Below are 20102 nucleotides of genomic sequence, written 5' to 3'. Positions count from 1 at the left end.
AGATTAAAATAAAATAAAAAAACCCACTTGTGTAGTTGACTGTGCTTTGCAAGTTAATTGTGCATGATCATAACATATTTTATGTTGTTTCTATAGAGCATGAGCAGCTGCAGTCTTTTTATGAAAGTATTTGGAGGCAGGGAGTGGAAAATAATCTCAGTTTTATAAATGTAGAATTGAGGCTTGCCTAAAGTTACACAGAAGTTGCTGCCAGTCCTGAGAGTTGAATGCAGCAATTCTGAGTTACTCTTTATTGGCTTAATTATGTGATCATCTTTCCTTACTTTACATAGCTGACCCACCTGGCTTCAGCACACTGTGCTAGAAAATACTTCTATGGATTAGGAAATAAAAAAAGATATATTAATGGTGGCAAGTCGGGTAGGGATGCAGAAATTTACTCCCCAGCTTGCAACCAAACTTCCTCTGTCACCAAGAGCAAGTCACCTGAACTCGCTCTGGTGTCAGTATGTGTCTATAAATTGATAGTAATACTTCTCATCCTTGTAATGCATTTCTGTGATGAAGAACTTTGATACTCTGGCCAGGTAAATAGACTGGGAGAAGATATGTACTATCTTTAAATCTAATTGTAAGAAACAAGTGCTGTAGCTCTGTGGTTTTAAAACTCAGAAAAAGAAGTTAGATGATTAGCCTTTATGTATTGCCTCTAGTTTGAAAATAAAGTAGTAGGAAAAAATAATTTTCTTGTTATTTTCTTAATGGAATTACCGTGACTATGAGAGTTACGAATCCTATATTGGTAAAGATTTCACCAATTTTGGATTTTAGCATTGCGCTATCTGTCAGGCTGAGTATGTGTTTTCAGGCTGGAAACTGGAATTTGACTTGTTTCTGCATTTGGAATCAGGCCTACATGGACACAGTTGCCTGGTGCAATTACCAAAGACAGTAATCCATTAAATGAGGGTAATTCTGAGAATCAGGGAAGCACACACCTGTGTTCTATTAGCCATTAACCTTGGCCTGAAACAGAATAATCCGTTGCTGTGATTTTGCTAAGATGTTCCTCAGCGTCCCCCTGCCCGCGTTGCTTCCGCAGGCAGTGCTGTACAACGACCGCTCCGTGCTGGAGAACCACCACGCTGCTGCTGCCTGGAACCTCTTCATGTCCAGGCCAGAGTACAACTTCCTGGTCAATCTGGACCACGTGGAGTTCAAGCATTTCCGTTTCCTCGTCATTGAGGCGATTTTGGCTACTGACCTGAAGAAACACTTTGATTTTGTTGCCAAATTCAACGCCAAGGTGAGATTAGTTTGGGTTTCTGGGGGATGGTCAGAAAAGATTGTGGGCCTCGGTGGCATCCAACAAAAAGGGTTTCTATTTCCTCTGAATGTCCTTTTGGCTGCTGTAGAATGTTGAATAATAATCTGGCCTTTCCGTTGGGTTTTACTCATTTAAAGTTAGAGGCACAGCTTCTCTTCTTGTACATATTCACTCTTTTCAGAAGGTGGTTTAAGGCTAAAAATATTACGGACTATTTTTATATTCTACTTTTCAGCATTGCTTTCTGGTTCGCTGGCACTTTAGACCTATTAGCAAAGCACTTGGAGGGGAAAAATCAAAGATGTTATTACTAAGTTTCCATAATGGCTACTGTAAGTGAATTTTCACTGATTTAGTGACACTGTTGTATTATCAAAGCACAGAAATCACAACAATTTTGACATTCTAACTCCAAATGCAGTGAAAGCATGGTCTTCCTTTCCTTTCTCTTTCCAGAGAAAGATCACTAAAGATCTTTCCTGCATGCTCCATTCAGCGAGCATAAAATCACAACCCTGAGAAACCTTTCTTAAAACCTTTTTACAGTTTCAACCTAACTTATTGGAATTCACCTCCTATTCAGATATTTTAATAAACTCCATCACCCATCAAAGCTGTTGGCATGTTAACTGGTTACCTGCCTTTGGAACTAGTACTGCTTTCTTGTTCCTTGTGACAAACCCCCAAGAACAGTGTGTTTCATATCTAGGACCTCCTAGCTGTTTTGGTGACACAGATAAAAGGTTTTCCTGTGGTACTGCTTAGGATGGATCTGTACGCTGACACTTTGAAGCCTCCAGATGTACGACTGGTTTTGTTTTCCATTTCCCCGTAACATCTCTCTTTGTTAGGCTTTAAGAATCTGCAAAGAAAGGCCCTAAATATGGTCCAGGGTAGGCAGAAAACTGATCTGTAGGTCCATAAAAGTCTGAGATCCTTCTGCATCCCTGCTAGTCATGTCCCTTCCAACCTTAATCTTTCTGCTTTTATTTTAGAGCAGTTGGTAATATGTATCACTTTTTCTTGTGAGAGGTATGGGAAAAATAGAGAAAAGGAAAAAGGGTGGAAATAGTTTCAACTTAGATCAAACAGGGAAATAAGCTCATTACACACATCTTCACACTGCAATCAAACCAGCATGGTAGTTTATGGTAATCTATATTTATACACCAGTAGGTATTTACTTCCTGAAAAATGTCATGGAAACATTGCATTTGTTTGTTTTCCTAGTAAGTGCTTTAAACAGGTGCATAATGTGCTAAATATTGATTTCTCATTATTCATCTCAATGTTCTTTGGTTTTCATTTACTTTTCTTTTTCCATATTGTTAATTCCAGCCTGGGGTTAGCTCACCTCCTTATGCTAGTGATTTTATTAAATAGCTAAATATATTGTACGGTATCCCAGGTCAGAACTTCCTTTGTGGGTGCATCTTTTTGCCCAGGATTACTGTAATGGTCTCTTTCTCCTGTCTCCTAGGTGAACGATGATGTTGGAATTGACTGGACCAATGAGAACGACCGCTTGCTGGTTTGTCAGATGTGCATCAAGCTGGCTGACATCAATGGGCCTGCAAAATGCAAAGACTTGCATCTGCAGTGGACAGAAGGCATCGTCAATGAGTTTTATGAACAGGTAAATGCATTCCAAAGTTGCATGGCTGGTGTTAAACAGTCCTGCAGCATGATACAGCTGGTGATGGGAGAGAATGGGAGTGAAGAGGTTGGCTAGAGTTGCATTAATCCATTCTTTTGCTGGACCAGTGAAAGTCCGTTTGTCACTGAGGTTTCTGATGTGTCCTCAGAGACCTCTGATGATGGTGTTTCTACAGGCTGAACTGTTCAGTTCCGGCACTATGGACAAGCACTGGCATGGTGAACAATGTTCCTTTCCTGGATTCTTTTCCCCCTGTTGTCAGTCATCATGGCTGTCATTTCACTTTTCTTTAATGCAAACCGTGTTTTCATCCTTCCTTCTGTGTTCTTTCAAGACATCAGATGGTTCTCATGGCTCTCCTCTGCAGTCTCACACTTTTATTGGCATGTAGTCTCCAAAAGTGGACACAACATCCTTGTTCAGATGATCTAAACAGAGCAGTGGGATTATTCTAGCTTCCCTGCAGGCCACATCTCTGTTCACACAAGCAGAACCTCTATGTGCTGAGCAGGACTGTAACACTGGCTTTCAGCTCATCACAAGCCAACCACATCTGCTCCCTACACATTGATCCTGACCCATACTTTATTTTTGAAGACAACACTTCCCGCTCTCAGAGGTTTGTCAGTACAACTGCACTAATTATGCAAGGCCATGCTGGTGGCACAAGGAAGGGGGAGAGCCACAGATTGATTTACAAAGACCTGAGAATACAGCCAGGCACTGGTCCTCTCTTTCTAGGTGTAAGGGAGCCCTTAACTGAACCTTTTCTCATTATAACCTATTTAGCCCTGCTGAGTGCAAGGGTCAGGGCTGTTCCCACACTATTCCTCTGTTTCCTGAGTGGGAACATTTTGAATGTTTTGGTCAGATTAAACTCCACATCCTGTCTTTTCCAGATGAAGCAAGCAGGCTAAATCACTGAACCAGACAACCCACAGACTTCTCAAGGAGGCTGTGCAGTAACTTGGAGTCACAGACTAATCCCTTTTAAAACCTTTTCAATTTTCCTTAAATTTACTGCACTTACAGTTTGGAAAAAAAAAAACCCCAACCAGGATTTGCTGCTGACTTCTGGAGGATGTAAGGAGACAGGAAAAGGAACAAAACTCGAACATTGACCTGAAGCTTCTTAATTTCTTTTAAATCTCCCAAGAAAAAGAAAGTACAATGAACCTTACATATATTATGAATATTATATTATTATTCAATTTTTGTTTTCATTTTTTTTCTTAAACAAAGAAAGTGTGTCCCAAAACAACCTTCATGTCTCAAATTTTCGTTCAGGAAATTTTCTTCATTACAACTGTCCCAACAAACTGTGCTTCACAATTCTGGTGATGATCATAGCTTATGTGGATGACTGGTGCAGGCAGACAAAGGCTGTTAAATCAGATGTGCTATATGACTTTCCTTTGTTCCAATATAAGTTACATCAGAGGGAAGTGCCCCGATACATTAGTATCATCGCAGTGTTGGACAGTGAAGCAAGCTTGTGAGAATACAGATATGGGAAGATATTGTGTTATCTATTCCACAGTATGAATCTGTGTTTTTTTCCATCATCCAGAAATTGGATTCAAAACAGAGAACATTTTCTTTCTTGGACTTACTTTTGACTTTAAGCAGGATAAGCCAGATTCTCAATTTATTTTACCTATAATAAAATCTGGTTTTCTTTAATGTAATATGCTACAAGAGGTATATTAAACCGTGTTCACCGTGCTTTTGAGTGTTAGATTTTTTTCTGCAACTGAAAGAGTCTTCATATTTTCATTTTTAAAAAGGAGAATTTTATGGGAAGTTTGAATTTTCCAGGAAGTATTATCAAAAAGCACACATATTTTCACTCTGCTGTGAAAATCATGAAATATCTTTGTTACAATAAAACCCAATTCCTTTGAAGAATTTCACATAAATAAACACTACTTAGTAAAAATGTGTTGTATAGAAATATTCAGAATCCTGTGTCATATTGTTGCAGGATGTTTCTTTCTCTTCACATGCCCAGCATAATTATTTGAAGACAGGTTAGACATATTAGAATAAAAAAAAACACACTGCAAGATGTTTCACATAACAAATCATGTTTTAACAGAACAACAAAAAAGAATTTGTAAACATTTCAACAGTCAGCATTTTTCCCAGCTCACAACCAGGAAATCTCAGATATGTTTCTGTAAAGAAGAGCAAGCTGTCACCTCTTCTTAATTTGCTTGCTATTTCAAGAATGGATGGCATGTTTCAGTGTTTTGTCAACACAAATATTTTGTTTTTAATGATTGAACATAACATTTCAGGGTTGGTTATTGTAAAAGTAACGAAGAAAACATAAGGAAATGAGATATTTGCTGTACGTGCTCCAAAATTTAGCTCTCATTTTTTGGCCTTCACCGAACACAGATACAGACAGGTCAGATATGAAGACCATTACTTCTGAAAAATTTACATTACAAGGAGATATATATGAGCAATGTATAATATAATGGAAACTGAAAATGTATCTCCAAATTCTAATCTATATCCTTAAATGTAGAACTCTGTATTGTATTAAAAGCATTAATTTATATATCAGGCTTGTTAGGGAGGTTAGATATTTTTTGGGGGGAGATGGCATCTTGTAATGTCTGCTCAGCTGAAAGTGCACTGATATCACCAGAAGCCTTGCTGTGATAGGAAATTGAGTATATCAGATTTGGTTCTGCAATGAAGTTTTACTTTATTTTACATCACGAGAGGAGAGAGAAAAAACTCTTCTTATACCTCCCTCTCCCCCCAAAAAAAGCTAAGAAAAAGCTTCATGGGAAAGATTTACTGCTTGTGAGCAAAGCCTGCTTTCATTGGGATAATTCTAATAGTCGCAGGAAACAAATATTTATGACCCAAAGCCAAGAGGACATTTCCAGGTTACTTTTAATAAGGACAAAATCATTAAGAACACTAGTTTGGTGAGATAGCCCTGTCTTGTAGAAGTTGTCTTATTGAAGTTGTCTTGTTCCCGGTAAACAAGGTTGGTGTGAGCTAGCAATCACACAATCAGAAGGGATTTTTTTAAAATAATGTAAATAAAGAAATGAAATAATAATTTTCAAGTTTTCACACAGTGTAAAGTTCAGGACAAGGGCTAGGGGAATCATTCTGCAGAGTCATTAACATCCTTGTTAAATTCATGTTATCAGTAGTGGGTTGGTATCAGCTCCTACAAGAAAAGAGCTGTAACTTTGCCCATTTGACACGATGGCACTGTAGCAGTGCCATGCTGGAAGTGCCATTGGCCTTTGCTTCTTGTTCTTTCAGCATTTTTAATTGGTTGGATGTGCTTTACACCCTTTTTGTGACATAGTTTTGGTTCATTTCGTTCAGAGAAATTACGGCTATTTTTCATCTCCAGGGTGATGAAGAGGCCAGCCTGGGGCTGCCAATCAGCCCTTTCATGGACCGCTCTGCTCCTCAGCTGGCACACCTCCAGGAGTCCTTCATCACTCACATCGTGGGACCACTGTGTAACTCCTATGACTCAGCGGGGCTGATGCCAGGAAAATGGATAGAAGATAGTGATGAATCAGGAGACACTGATGAGCAAGAAGAGGAAGAAACAGCAGAAATGGAAACTTGTGAAAATGCCGAATCCAGTAAGTTGTTGACACTTACATTTTCCAACGAAACAAGTTCCATGTTGTGACCAAAACACTAAGCTGAGGCTGTGAGCTGGCCAGGTTCAACATGGGCCTCCTCCAGAGGGACAGTGAGTCAGTGCTGTCCTTGGTGAAGCTGTAGCCACTTACATTGTTAATGGAGATGCTCCATGGTTTCAGGACCAATGTGGTTCATATCTACCACTTATTTCTACCTTAGTTGAGGTTTCTGGTAGTGGGTCACCTGTCTGTGCATGAGGGCTTTCTAGACTCTTTCAGGACTGGTGTTAATAGACTGCAAGAATTTCAGTTGAAAAAAGGAAGTCTGGGAGAAGATTTTCCAAGGAAAACACTCATCATTTCCACGAGTTAGTATGATGTACAGGAATAATAGAATAAGGGTCTGAAATGCTGATGCAGTAACAGAGTTTTTAACTATGGAATCATTTTAATGCAAATCTCTTCAAGGAAATGTGGAGAAGAGTGGGAAGAGAATTGGCACTGAGCATTGCTGTGTTGTGTGCTGGGGCTGCATCACTTGGCTGATCAGTAACTAAAGCTCATATTCTCCTGCCTCTTCTCTAGAAAGGCAACATTGCTAATATTTGCTGTACTGAGATTAAAGCTTTTTACCTTGAAAGGAGTTTTCAGGCACTTGTGGGAAGTGATTTTTAAGAGAAAATACTGCAGCTGTAGACTTCTTTCTTTTAGCGGTTTAATCCTGCATGTTTTACCTTTTTCTTCCTTTCATGTTCTTTCTCCCTCTCTCTCTCTCCTACATCTAGAACTTTCAGGAAACACCACCCTTAAGTGCACTCATGAAATGCCAATATACAGCTTTTCCCCTCAACAGCCTCAGTTTTTCTGTTCTTTCCCACACGCTCATGCCCTACCTGGGTATCATCCCTGTTTTCTGTTGGGAAAGCTGAGAAAGATTTGATGAGTGCAGTAAGTCACATATGGATTGAAACTAAAATCTGTCTCCTGATGTGCAGAATTAACCTTTTACCTCTAATAAGATCCCGAGGTAAACAGTTGGTATTTAAGAAATCATTGTTGGTGTTCCTGTTGTTCACACACACACACACACACATTTTAAGTTTAGCACGTTCACATGCACAAAAAATCTTGTAGAGAACAGTAAACATCAATATAACACACATGGCTTAATTTAGCACCTCATGATCTGTCAGTTCTGTAATAGGCAGAGCCACGTGTTTGTGGCAGAGTGGCCTTTATGGAAGTGCCTGCTAGGAGGAAGTGTATGCAATTGGTAATTCACACAGACCCCAAAGCCTGAAACTGATACTGCCGTATTAAAAGATGAAAAAAAAGATGAAGGATGTTCTCATATATCCATGGAGTGTCTAACCTTAATCTGAAATCCTTTGTTTCCTTTCATCTTGTATCTCTATTCACTTATCTTCTGTATCACCAGTAGTGCAGTCAAATAATGCTGTTTTCAGGTTAAAAGCACTGATCATTATTAACACTTTCCACATTGCAAACAGACCGATTTTAGTGGTCTTCTGTTTTCTTTTTCACATTCTACCCTGTTATAGTACCTTACTATTCAGCCTGGTGTTTTTAGACTATGGTCTTCAAAACTTTAAAGATTAATGAACCAGAAGTTCTGAAATATCCAACAAATTCTTTCTACTTCCTTTGTACCAAATGGGGGATGTTCATCTTCTCTATCATACCTATGTGTGGCAAATTGTTTTCTTCAGGTTCCTTAAATTCTCTGTGACTGTGTGGATCTTACTCAGGATTCTGTGACACCTTTTGTGTCAATATAGGGGCCTCATAGTTCCTTAGAAATGTATACCAGTGATCAACACAATTTTGGATGTTCTAAACTTTCTTAATGAAACAATAAAAGGTTGAGATGTCAGATGCACAGATATTAAGACTTGTGTAGATGTTGGGAGAGATCTTCTTCTTGATGAAAATGCCTTTTAGGCAGATAGAAATATAATTGTGGCAGAAAACACTTCACCTAAGTCCTGATAATTCACTGAAGCAGTTCAGATAAATTTAAGAGTTACAAAACTTAAGGTAGCTTGAAAAAATTTTTTTACTATACAGGAACATACTTTCCCTGTAGGTCTTATGCAAGTATAAGAATTAAACAGACTCAGTCTTTAGTGATTCAGACAAATTTTAACACCACAGCCAGTGTCTGTAGAGAGCAACAAGATGTGGGGTCACCTGGGAAACCCAGGAGAGAATGTCCTGCTGTGGCATTGGCAGGGTAGGGGCTTCCTATTAGTGCTAAACCTGAAGGTTTCCTACAGGGAACCAAGGGCTTTCTGATGAAGGATTGAATTGGATTTGGTCTGTGCTCAGTGAAAAGCTCTTTGTTTCCAGTTCAAAAGCCTCAAGGGCTAACCATTTTGGATCCTGACACAGACATGCTTTAGGCAACCTGCAAATACTAATCCACGCAAATTTATTTGGTACAAAACATTCCTCTACGTCACCTTCTTTAAAGAAAAATCAGCAGTTGTCTTTGGAGGGGTGATTATTTCAGTTCTGTGACTACCATTGTCACTGTTAATGACCAGGAAAATTTTTCAAACTTTGTACTGTTAAGGAGTTAACAATCTGTGTTGGACAGACTGTACTGACAGGAAAAAAAAAAACCACCCTTCAGAAAGCAAAACACTTGTAGTGCAGCTATGTCAGGAGCCATGGGAACCACCAGGGACAAAAACACTTCATAGGCTAAGAGCAGGGGACTGGTGCTTCAAAACCAAAGAGAAGCAAGCTTCCTGATAGTATTTGGCTGTATGAGTCCTTCTTTAGTGCTCAGACTGGTGCCAAAGCAATGTTGTGCTAAAGCTTTAAGGTCACCTCCACTGCAATGGTGGAGAGATAGATGACTTTGAAAATGGGACATAGGAATGGGTTCCCTCCTTTGATTACTAATGCTTCATTAGTAATCGTTCATTATCCTTCTACAGCTCTTCTGAGTTGTAAAATGTGGAAAAAAAAAATTAGGATTTTTTTCCGTAGGACAATCAGTAGGGATCTGTTGGGGGTGGGGAGGGCACAGAATTTAATGTGTGTTGATCAGAGTCTTTAAGAACTTGATATAAAATGAGCAGAAACAGCTCAGCAACGTTTGTTGCATAATCATTCAAAGACTAGGTGCTGCTGTGAGCAGCAGAGTCAGGGACAACATGCAGCCTTGAGACAGGATGAAGCTGGGGCTCAAACTGTGCAGGAAACCCATTTGCTTTCCCTAAGGTCTGGAGAGACACAGCTTTCTGAATTTTAACACTGTTTAAATTTGTGGGTTTAAAAATCTGTCACAGTACACTCTGTCTGCTTCCTATACCTTCAGTCCCTTTTCCTTCCCCAATAGAAACCAGTACATAATGTCACATGGTGTTTTACAGGAAAGAAGAAGTTCAAGAGGAGGAAAATCTACTGTCAGATCACTCAGCACCTGCTTCAGAACCATAAGATGTGGCAGAAAGTGATTGAGGATGAGGAGAGGTTAGCTGGGTCAGAGAAGCAAGGCACGGAGCAATCCACACTGCACCAATCTTCAGAACAAATCCAGGCCATCAGGGAAGAGGAGGAGGAGAAAGGGAAGGCCAAGAAGGATGAAGAGGAAAACACAACTGTAGAACCAAACCAATGACAATATTTACAGCAGTATTTTAAGACAGATTGACTCGTGCACAGACTCTTTCTCAAGCCAGCACAGCATTTAGACACAACACTGTAGAAGTATGGGATAATGCGCCTACAGCTGTTTAATTTGTTTCTCTTTCCTTTTTATGGTGAGGTACATTGTTTAAACTCCTATGCTCAAGGAAGCTTTCACACTGCAACACCGGCTTTACAGACTGTCTTTGAAGAGATTTTGGGGGTGGGTGGAATTATATAAAAATATATATATATATAGCCAGGGTTATTGGCTGCACACTTCAGCAAAATACATTTAATGATATATTATGGTCACTGTGATATTTACAGAAGAAAGTTATCTAAGGAAATGCTGCTTCTGAAGCACATTTGCAGTTAACAGTAAGGTACCAGTTAAGTAGCTTTTGCTCTTAATGCTGAGGGATAGAAGTTCCAAAGCTTTATATGAATGCTGATATATCCTGCCAACACATATGTGTGAGTGAGGGGGTGTTTGCAAGTGTGAGTGGATGTGAGGAAATATAGCATAGTCTGAGTTCTTACCACACTAGCTGTAGCACATGTCCCAATATACCACAACAAACAGAAGGCCAGAATTTTAGAGAATTTGTGCCTGCAAGGGAACGATTTTGAGGAGCTTTGCTTTCCCATAGCCCTCCAATCCCAGTTTGCACTCCAGCTGCAGGCAGCAGCCATTCAGTAGTGGCCCAGGCTGCCGCTCTGGCCCTACCCAGCTGTGCTGGCACCACCTCCTCCTCCTCCTCCTCCTCCTCCTCCTCGGCATTTCCCAGACTGCTGGCAAAAGGGATGTGCCAGGAGGGCTGTTTCCAAAGGGGTAACTGTGTGACACAGCAGTCTGTTCCCCTGGAGATGACCTGGCCCTCCCTGTACTGCTGCACACGTGAACAGCTGCGTGGGGTCAGCACGAGTGTTTGGGCAGGAGAAAATGGGGAGCAGATGTGTGCTTGGAAGCTATCTTGGAAGCACACTATCCTCTTCTGCCCTCACCCTCTGCCTCTGGGCATCAATGACCAAATGTACCATTTAAGAACAAAGCTAAACTGTTGTGAGAGAAAAGAAGGGGGAGCGTGGGGGTCATGGCCTTCCCCAGAAAAATGCAAAGGGTGCATTAGGAGCTGCATGGGGGACAGGTGCCAGTCCTGCATGGGCTGGACACTCAGGTGTCCCAGCAACCACTCACGTGAGCTTCAGAGAACTTGGGTTTTCAGTGTGAGGTGCTGGATGGGAGCAGTTTGTTGCTGGCATTCTGCTTAGGAGCAGCATGTTTGATCCCACCAATATACTTTTCTTCTTTCTTTTTTTTTTTTTTTTTAAGAGAAAGAAAAAGATCAGGCCTGTAAGAACAGCAGATCTTTTTTGTTGTTGTTGTTCTGTTCATTTGTTTTCTCTGTTGTTTATGCTGTGAGCCAAATGTCTATTTAAAAGGTTGGATATTCACTTTCAATATTTTATGTCACGGTATATTTGTCAATGATTAGCTATCTAGATGTAAATATGGAAAAATTTTTATGGGTTCCTGTAGATAATGATATCTTTAAGAAAAAAAAAAGAAAAAGAAAAAAAGGGAAAAGCTGTTTTGTAAAGATAATTTTTTAAAAAATAAATACAAAAACATTTTTATACAGCGTAGCCATTTCCAAACCCCACAAATAAAGTCTTGAGTAATTTGTATAGACCCTTCTGGGAAGCCAGTGGTCTACAGGATCAAGGCTTTAAAATATTAATGCTCTTGGAGACTGGCAGCACTGACCAGTACCACACAATTTAGAGATTTGTTCCCACAGAAGGAATTATATATATAAACTTCAGTATCTCAAAAATTATTCGACTATGTATGCTTTTTCTACTTTGATTCTGCAGCCCATTACCAAGAAGAGGGTTGCTTGTGAGAGTAAGATTCCTTGTGAAAGGCAGAGTTTGTAGAAGTCCTTTCTGTGTTAAGTTTCTGACATTACACCCATCACTTTTTGCTATTATTACACATTCACCAAATTTCATGATCCTGTTGACACCTCCCCAAAACACTGGAAAACATTCTCTATCAAAGCCAATCACATTTGTGTTATCACTTCAGAGTTCCTTCTTGCTTTGCATTTATGTCAGAATGAGGTTTTGCTCAAAAGAGGATTTGGGGTTTTTACTGGTTGCATTTGCGTGATACTGTCCTGTCCTACTCTTACCAGTAGAGAATGTGTTTGCCTTTCAGCAGAGTGACTGGAGCACAGTTCTGAATGCTCTTATCAGCAGGAATATTTAGGCAGTGTTTTCCAATGAAATCAGGAAAGCAAAGATCCAAATCGCACTGCTATTTTAAAGGGAAAGGACATAGCAGAATGCATTCAAAAGAAAAAAGTTGTCTCCAAGATCTCAGCAAGTCTCCACCAATTCCAGCTTGCATTGTTTTCACATCTCTTCAGTCACTTTGATTGATCATTTTATTTGGGTTTTTCTTGTACAAATGATATGCATACCTTATAGTATGAGAAGGATTTATTATGCCTCATTCTGTCCTTTAAAAATTAAACTCACAGAGATGCTTTAAAATGTCACATCTCCAAGCACTTCTTTCTCAATTTTCAGTACATAATCACTGCAACTGGATTTTAATATTGGGTTTTACAGTACCTGGAAGATGAAAAAATTCTATTGCAGCGTTAGTGGGTTTCCAGCTGGTAAAATTACAAAGAGGCATTCAAGAATGAGGCAAAATCCTGTAAGTGAAGTTTCACATATTCCTCTAAACGGCATATGCAGGGTTGAACTAAGAAAAGTTATCTAAAAATGTGCTGAAATTGAACCATTATATTTTTCTAGTCATCATTTTTGGTTGCCATTAAGTAAAATTGGTGTCAGCTTCTAGTTTGTTTTTTGACATTGCCAATGCAGCTGTTAGAAATTGATACACCATTGCTACCCAAGCCTGTTTGTGGGAACAGTCATTGAATTGGATCTTTATGGTGAAGAAATTGCTGCCAGGCTTAAAATCAGAATGATTGTTGTTTTTATCTAAACTGGAAAGAAATTCCAGTGAAGAAGCTGAAGTAGCTGTGAGTGCTCAGGTTGGTAAGGGGTGACTTTTTTTCCCACTCCAAATACTGAGTAGTCAAATGCAATTTCTGCAGGTGGCCCCTCCTTATGAATCTGATTCTCAGTCTTTGAAGTGCATGTCTGCAGACAATGGTCAGGAAATCTCCAGGCTGGCTTAGATATAACACAAAAGAAAATACCAGAGGGATTTTATGTCAAGAATGTGAAAATCTCCCTTTTTTGTGCTTTAGGGTTCATAGATAACGAAGCAGGTAATTTAGGGGGCTCCACAGTATTTTCTAGTCCAAAGGAGGCAAAACTTTTCACCTGCAGTTACTGCAGCCTTTTGGAGGCTAGATCTTAAAGGTTTTCCACTTTGCATAGTCTTTGGTGTTACAAGCACCAAATAAACCACAGCCTATGAAATATTTTAGGAAGAAAAAAAAATAAAAGAAAACTAATTGAATCCAATCAACAAAACGCTCATGTTTTAGGTGGCATGTTTACAATGTTGATAGGAATTTCTGGTACATACCATATGCAAAGCAGCGTGTTAGATACTGGAGAAAGCAACCCCCATTTGAACAGTGTTTTGCAGTGACAAAAAACCCCAAAGCCTATTAGTTTTCTGTTCTTTAAAAGCAGGAAGAGAAAGACTAGATGATTTTTTCCATTTGGATATTTTGTTTTCCCCTCTTTAATGTCACTTGGTGTCTGATCATGTTCTTTCCTAGTCTAGAAGTTTGCTGTTGCCTGAATTATGGGGCTTTTACAGTCCTTGCAGCTCCCAGTGCAGTGACAAAAGCACTCTGTCTGTCACATAGCAACCACACATAAACACTTTTGTCCATATATTGACACTTTCCTTGATAGCCACATGCTGTTTACCATGGAATATAACTTCTCTCATTGCACTTGTGTTGCAGATGGAACACGTAGAAGTAGAGAGCGTGAAAGCCCCAAAGTATTTCATTACCTTTTCTTTTAGGAGGAGTGTAAGACATTAGCTTCTAAGAAACCAAACCTGCTGTGTCTAAAAACAATAGTTTCCACCATGTTCAAAGGGCCATGTGCTCTATATTTATGCTTTAATTCTAAAATCTTGGTTTGTTTTTAGCTAATGTGCAGGGCATTTTAAAATTCATCTCTCAAAATCATCTACTTCTTCCAGTAGGAAGATGGTGTTTGGTGAGATGTTGCAAGCTGTGCATCAGAATTGAGTTGAAACAATCTAGGGAAAAGGGATTTTACTGTGCTCTTGGCAGGATTTTGGACAGCCTTTTTCTGTGAATGAAATCTTTTACAAAAAGCTGTGTGTCACCAAAGGCCTCCCCTGTGACCTTGTGCAGGGTGCTGGTTCTCATAGCAAACATGGTCATGTTATGGCAGGAAGTGATTCCCAGGGTAAATGTAATTTGAGAATGCTTTTGTTACTAATGCAAGGATAATTTTCAGCAGTTTTTATCCTGGCATCATGGGTGAACTTCTCTCTGCATCATCATCAGCCTAAAATACAAGATGCATTTGGGTCTTTTACCATTAGTGTACCACTGGTAGAATTTCTTAAGATCCTGGTGGTCTGAATCTGGAAGGAAGTTAAGGCTGTAGAGGTTCAGATAGATGCTTTTTAAAGTACCATTTGGAATCTAAGCAAATTCCACTTCCAAGTCCCTTTCTATGCATTCCATGTTGGACATTAAGTTAATTTGTTTTCTTTTAAAATTCCAAATTTCTGTCTGCTTTTTTGCTGGAATTTTTTTTTTCTTTCTGAAACTCTGGCCCCATCTTTCTTCAGAAATGTCCTAGAAAGTAGAATGCAGTGTGAAGAAGCCAAAGATCTTGCCAAATTGAGCATCAGTCAGTGGTAGCCTGTAAGGACTCTCTGTGGGCATCTAGTGCTGTGCCCATGCTGCTGATCTGTGAGCTGAGTAGGTGTGGGGTAGCTGTCAGCAACCTGAGCCTAGCTGGTCTTGGAATCCTAGAGAATTTTGTCAGTTTTCAACATGAACCCTAAGGATTTTTGAAAACTTAGCCGTAAGTCTAATGCAGCAAAAGGTTTGTGGTTGGACCTGATTGTTAATTAAGTACTTGTGCAAAGTCTCTGAATTATCCTACTCAGTCTATGGTGTGATCCTGTGAGGGCTTTGCTGTTGATGAAGATGGGTACAGGTCTGAGTCCAGCCTCTCACCAACCTTCAGTATGTGCAGCCAGATGCACCAGTCAGTGTGAGCCCGGGAGCCCAGCAAACCAGCTCTGCTGGCACTGGGATCCAGGGAAGACAGCGTCTTCAAATACCCCAGGCAGGGCACCAGGCGATTCAGGTGTGGGAGAGGCAGTGCAGATGCACTGTGGCCCATGCTAGGGCTGGCCCATCTCACACACACAGTGCTCAGTGGGCTGGGAGGACAACAGCCGCAGTCTGTGGCTTTTTGTTCTCTGAAGAAGAGGCTTTTGACTGTTGGAAAACTTGCATGAAAACAACATGTAACATTTGCTATTACTTATGCAAGTCCTGTCATGATCGAGATGTTCCAACATCACATGTTGAAGGAAGGAAGGAAGGTTTCAATTTAAGGATGAGTATGAGAAGGTGCTGCACATCCCATGGCCTCATGGGCAGAAGATTAGACAGAAGCACGTTCCCAGAGTGAGGAACGCACCTCTCTGCAGGCACAAAGGGTTGCCTCCTCTTGCCAGCCTCAGCCCTGGATGGTGGCCTTAGAACCTGGGTATTCCTCAGCTGACAGCTCAGAGTGGGTGTAATCAGTCCTCGAGTTGATGGGGTTGCACACATGCAGGAAGGAAGTCAAACTAGCATTTTGTGGGAAGGAGAAAAGGAAATTGTAGTCCGGTATCAAACAGATTCTATAGAACAAATTTTTTTTTCCTTTTCTTTCAAAATCAAATGTAATCCTGCTGAAATGGAGTAAACATAAAGTTTCTGGGAGTTTAATTTCTGTTTGATGTTGCAGTGTTAGTCAAAATGATGGCAGTGTTAAGGAGAAGATAATTATTATTCCCCTTAATTAGAGTGGAGGAATCTTTTTTTTTTTTTTTTTCCCTATTTTTCAGTGAATCAACAAATAAGAAAGTCCAGAGATCTTGGAGAAAAATACATGTTAAATGATTTTGAACAGATGAAAGAATAATTGAAATTAGGTGACAGCTATCTTAAGAAACATTGGAAGAGCTTGCAAAATTATTGATTATTGGAGTCAAACTTTAGAGCAAAATAGCACCAGTACTTTTGAGAGCAGTTTAGTATGATAAATCTTTCTTTGAATTTCATCACTTTCTTTTAGCAAAACAACATTCCTCTGAAGGTAAATCAAAGCAGGGTTTAGCCCCTGCCCTGCTGTGGTAGTTATTGAGTCCCAGTGTTGGAGGGAGCAGTGTGAGAATTATTCTCCATTTACAACCTAATTATGATTTATTCAGAAGCCATTAGTGGGATTTTCCTGGCAGGCAGGTGTTCTTTTGATGAAAAATGCATCACACCACCTCAGTAGGATGGAGATATCACCTGAGTGAGCACCTGCCTGAGCTCTTAGGACAATACAAGCTCCTCAGGAGCCTGGGGGCGGAACAGTGCTGGTGTATTTCTGGAGAGTCCATTTTCACCATGACAAAAGGGGGCAAAAGCTTGAGCAAGTTAACAATACTTCTTTGATAAAACTGAAACGATAAGCATTGTGCAGTCTGAAACCTTGCCTGTGTCACTTGAGATGTATGCAGATATTCCCCCAAGCGCTTGCTCATGTAAAACTGCTGATGAGCTCAGGTAAAACCAACTGGCCTTGACTCTGGTCTGTCAAGCTGAAGGATGTAGTAAATCAAGCAGACTTTTTGGCTGAAGTTGTTTAATTTTCCTTCATTAAGGAAAACTCTGGTTGCTGCAAGAGGAGGAAAAAAAAAGAATATTTCATTTGAGCTTTTCAGGTCACTGGTCTGTGCCAGTGGTTTCACATTCCAAAGTCATGTGTGTAGTATGTCCAAGGTGTGGGAAAGGGGCAACAGATGAGAATTGTTCTGCCCTGGATGCCATATGGAATCTGTGTGCTCCAGGGAGCACCACTGAAATCTGCAGGTGTGCAAAGGGGTGTATCCCAGCAGTGAATTAGTTGGGGAAACCCAAATATTTCTGTCTTCTGTGTGGAAGTGTAAGAGCAGGTATACAGGACTTTGCCACAGCTGCAGGCCATGTGTCCTTTTATGACTGAATTCTCTTGTCCTGAGGCAAAACCATAGAAATCAGATCAAATAATAGCTCCAGTTTTCAATGTTGTCTTCCTTTACTGCAGCAAACGCTTTGAAACAATTGATGTGAATTAGCAATTGTTCCTATTGCTCTTTGCTTTTATTTAAAGAAGTTGGGAGTTCTTGGTGGCAGGGTTTTTTTTCCTCCTCTGTCCCTAGTCATGTTTCCCTGTCATAGGTTAGCTAACCTATGACATTCCCCCATGCTTTGCTAAAAAAAAATATAAAAAATCTGTGTGATCTGGTCAGAGAGAAAACAGTGAGGGGTTTGCCATGTGTGTACATACTGCTTTAGGTAGAAAGCCTGCTAAAGTCTGCTAAAGCTGACTTTCCTTTTCAAAATTCCTGCCTGATCCTGAAACACAACGAAAACCTGTATTTGATTGCAGAATGTTGATTTGTAGGTGTTTGTAAACCTTGATACAGTACTGCAGATGGTGTCCCAAAAGATCAAAGACAATGTTAATAACTGCTATGTGATGTTGATGATATCTTTAATATTTCAACGATGTCAGCATACTTTTGGTCATTACTTTTCTAAAGTTAAGTATTCTTTTCTTGAGTAATCAATATAAGATGTTTGCATGATGGAAAGTAATTTAAGTTCACTTTTAAAAAAGCAGTGATTCATACTGTGGGTTACGTTTGTTTAGCAGATTAACATTTTCACTGATGGGTGGCAGTTTTTTTTTTCCTTTTTAGTGCTTTTGATAGAAGAACATCTAGGACATTTTCCAACAAAAACACATATTTTCACCTTTGCCTCCAGTTGTAGAAGAAATACCTTCCAAAAATAATTCTTTTCCAGTTCAGTGTGCCCTGTCTGGGTTACAATATGCAAGTATGTTTATCATGTAGAAAGTGTGATTAAGAAAATTAAAAATCCCATTCTGGTAATCAAGAAATTAACATAGCAAGATCACAACCCTTTCTGAATTAAAATCTTCAGTTGCCAGTATAATTGAAGCACTTGACCCCCACCAGATTTTAGGGCCAAATTATACAAATTTTGTATTTTAAAATCGACAACGGGCCAGACAAAGTTTTTTACTTCAGGAAACACTGAGGAATTTGGTCATCTTACATCCTATCCTGTGAGGTTTGACTCCTGGCCTGGGACCTCAGGGTAAAATTATTTTAATGATGTTTATTCAGACTCAGCTATAGTAGCAAGTTTCCACAAATCACTCGAGTACTACAAATTTAATCCCTCCTTGATTTTTTTTTCGCTTCAAAAGGTGAGAAAAAGGTGGGGGGAGTGTAATTTTATATGGCTCTATTTGAAAAGGGTTTTGTGTACCTTTATAATTCTTTTGAAGCAATATTTTAAAAAACAACTGCCAGCCAAAGTGGCAATGCAGAAAAGTGCCATCTTGTTTAGGATTTGTACACGCCAGTTTTTAACACAGTGTTCTTTTCACTAAGTACTACATATGTTAATTTATATTTATATATTGTCAATATTGTTGTAACCAAGCTTCTCCTTTCTAAACACTTCAGGAACAAGGCCTTGTATTTTTAGGTGATTTTCATAAACAGAATAATTCTTTTCCTTTCACTAGTATCTTGCACTCAATACATGTAGCAATACTTAATATATTCTCTTCACAAGTATTTGTTAAGTGATTTAGTTAATGGCTGATAAATGTTTTGTACAAAATAGATTCTGTACAGGAAAAAAAATCTTTTAGATAAACATTATTTATTTTTACTGTTTTGTAAGTTAGACACTCTAATGAAGCTCCTTTTTGCCAGAATTACTGGAAGTGCCTCTTGGTAAAATGTATTATACAGTAAATATGTATTCAAAATTATTAGAAATACTTGTCACAAAATGAACAATGTGGATGTTGCAATGTGAAGACAAATGTACAACATAAATATAATTCTGTGGTATCCTGTTGGCTGTGCTTCTTTTTCCTTTACTGAACAAATTTGCTTTCGGTGCCCAGCTTTCAGTTTAAGTGTCAGACTACAAATGACTTGTACCCTCTTTGGACTCTGATTTAAATCCAGTAAAAGCTTGTATATATTGAATTACCATTTTAGCTGCCAGCCCTGCTTGGTATGTGTTAGTGACCCAAGCTCCTGTTTATTGGTATCGGATTTCCTGCGACTTTTACCTGCAGAATTCTGCACTTTGGTTCAGATTACTAATAAATCCCATGTTAAATACTTTATGGCTCAGCCAATCTGTGGAAAGCCTCATTATAACCATTCTTCTTTACTGATGACCAATATTTAGCATCCATCATCTGTGTACTGCTCAATCCAATTAATATGGACCATAAGGATTGAATGTGGTCAGTATTATATGGCAGCATTCAGCCACAGCAATGCAGAGTGACTAATGCTTCCAGAGAAAATGAAATGTGTTACCTTAACAGTTTTCCATATTAATCATAGGAGTAATCTGTTAAAGTGGGACATCAGTGAGTGAAATCAATTTTCTTGCCATTATATTGGTAAGTATGCTGTCATTTTTCAGTGAAAAATTTTACAAGTCTTTTATGTGGGCTAGAATTGACATCTAGCTACTGTCTTTGCTCACTGTTT

At 39.4% G+C, this 20102-nt stretch overlaps 1 protein-coding gene and 1 long non-coding RNA gene across 5 annotated transcripts in view; one reads left to right on the top strand and one right to left on the bottom strand.

Annotated features, from left to right (window-relative positions):
• The window catches only part of PDE3A (phosphodiesterase 3A), a 224560-nt gene extending 204839 nt beyond the window's left edge, over nucleotides 1–19721 (top strand). For 3 of the 4 annotated variants that reach the window (XM_032107315.1, XM_032107313.1, XM_032107312.1), the window contains exons 12-15: nucleotides 1064–1267; nucleotides 2769–2924; nucleotides 6337–6577; nucleotides 9985–19721. In XM_032107315.1, the coding sequence (XP_031963206.1) occupies nucleotides 1064–1267; nucleotides 2769–2924; nucleotides 6337–6577; nucleotides 9985–10232 (849 nt within the window). In that variant the 3' untranslated portion in view covers nucleotides 10233–19721. The remainder of the gene's footprint in view (nucleotides 1–1063; nucleotides 1268–2768; nucleotides 2925–6336; nucleotides 6578–9984) is intronic. The other variant, XM_032107311.1, reaches the window with a different exon arrangement.
• The window catches only part of LOC116443269, a 33690-nt gene that overhangs the window by 7477 nt on the left and 6111 nt on the right, over nucleotides 1–20102 (bottom strand). The gene's annotated exons all lie outside the window — the stretch shown is intronic.

The sequence above is a fragment of the Corvus moneduloides genome, chromosome 4, assembly GCF_009650955.1.
Source record: "Corvus moneduloides isolate bCorMon1 chromosome 4, bCorMon1.pri, whole genome shotgun sequence".
Classification (NCBI taxonomy): domain Eukaryota; kingdom Metazoa; phylum Chordata; class Aves; order Passeriformes; family Corvidae; genus Corvus; species Corvus moneduloides.
The sequence above is the reverse complement of the archived record's forward strand: the minus strand, read 5'-3'. Positions and strand labels throughout refer to the sequence as shown.